A 1,471-nucleotide genomic window follows, 5' to 3' on the forward strand; every position below is an offset into this window, starting at 1 on the left:
CATGTGTGTAAACACACCATCTCCATTGGAAAGGGAGAAGCAGATCGCCTGATAGGAGACTTGCAGAGGGGCAGGGGTGGGGAGGGAATGTACATAAATGACGCACTGGGGCAGGGATTCTGGGACTGACTGACACAATCAATACAACAGAAAGATGGAGAAGACAAATTAGGTCATTTGGTGCCCCCACCCTCCCCTCTGCTTGCCCTGGCCAACGCAGAATTGCTTTCTACAGTGTTTTCCAGAGCTTTGCATAGCATAGTTTTAAATAATCCACGGGGATTTGAACACAGTCAAGTCAAATAAAGACGGGGATCACATGCACACACCAGCACAACAGTAACCCAAGCCCAGCTGGTGTCACGAAGGCACAGAGCCATCCCTGTGCAGAGAACCCACCTCCCCCTGGGCGCAGCTAGTCCATGGTATCTGCCAAGGAAACAGCAGAAACTTTCTGGGTACCTCCGCTCCAAACCTAAACACGTAAAGCAATCACAGCAGAGGAACTTGCTCTGGAAAGGTAACAGGCAGCTCGGAAGTCCTTGGCAAGACCACCCTTTAGGTTTAATCGAGTCAAATTTCACCCAGTGGATTTGGAGCGGGGGGATTACATAGGACCTGTTGGAGCCTGTTGTAAGTCCTGAACCTGTATCCTCTTACTTTCTTTGCAAGCACCTGATGACTTGGGGAAAACAAGGACTCCAGGGCACCCACAGAGCAGAAAGGCTTTAGAGGGACGGCTTCTGTCTCGCCAGGAGCATTTGCTACTGATTTAAGAGGCGCAGAATAGTGCACGCCACGGCACAAGGAGGTGGGCTCACTTGAGCGCACCGTGTCCCAGTGGTGCATCGGCAGCGCCGTGCATCCTCATCACGCCAAGACTTGCTGACTCACAGCATCTGTGGGGAGCAGCCAGGAAGAAAACTCTCCTGCACGTGTTAATGTGGTGACATAGAGCTCAGGAATCTCTTGTGGGCCTGACCCACCCAGCCCCAAAGGAGAGAGACAGCAAACACTACCTTTTCAGCTTCCTCTCGACTCATAGCCAGTGCAAGCTGTAACTGCAGCTCCTCCTCTCCAGTGGTCTGGGGTCTTGCCTGCTCCAGGTCGGAGGTGAATTGAGGGGATGAGGACGAGGCTGAGATACCAAAGAGGAAGAGTTCAGGTGGAAGAACCAGGAGGAAAGCCCGAGTCCCCGGCATTGGGATATTTCTAGGCGTGAATCAGCAATGACCACCCCTCCTCCCTCCTCCGCAGTGGACTTCTCCCTCTCCCAACGTCACCCAGCTCAGGCTAAAGGCTATTGAGGCTGAGAAACTGCTTGGGAAGCTGCTGGTCTCATCAGTGATGTTGTGGAGGACACAGAGAAGGAGTCTGCCTTTAAAGAGCGGGAGCTCGAGGCCTGTCCGTTTGAGGAGAAGGGCATGGGGTCTGGGCTCAGGATACAGGTGGGATAATTATTACTCAGTGC

At 53.0% G+C, this 1,471-nt stretch overlaps 1 protein-coding gene across 2 annotated transcripts in view; it reads right to left on the reverse strand.

Annotated features, from left to right (window-relative positions):
• The window catches only part of EPN3 (epsin 3), a 31,955-nt gene that overhangs the window by 18,777 nt on the left and 11,707 nt on the right, over positions 1–1,471 (reverse strand). For both annotated transcript variants that reach the window (XM_019517575.1, XM_019517565.1), the window contains exon 3: positions 1,020–1,138. In XM_019517575.1, coding sequence (XP_019373120.1) covers positions 1,020–1,138 — 119 coding nt within the window. The remainder of the gene's footprint in view (positions 1–1,019; positions 1,139–1,471) is intronic.

The sequence above is a fragment of the Gavialis gangeticus genome, unplaced genomic scaffold (genome assembly GCF_001723915.1).
Source record: "Gavialis gangeticus isolate Ggan-Ray unplaced genomic scaffold, GavGan_comp1, whole genome shotgun sequence".
NCBI classification, from domain to species: domain Eukaryota; kingdom Metazoa; phylum Chordata; order Crocodylia; family Gavialidae; genus Gavialis; species Gavialis gangeticus.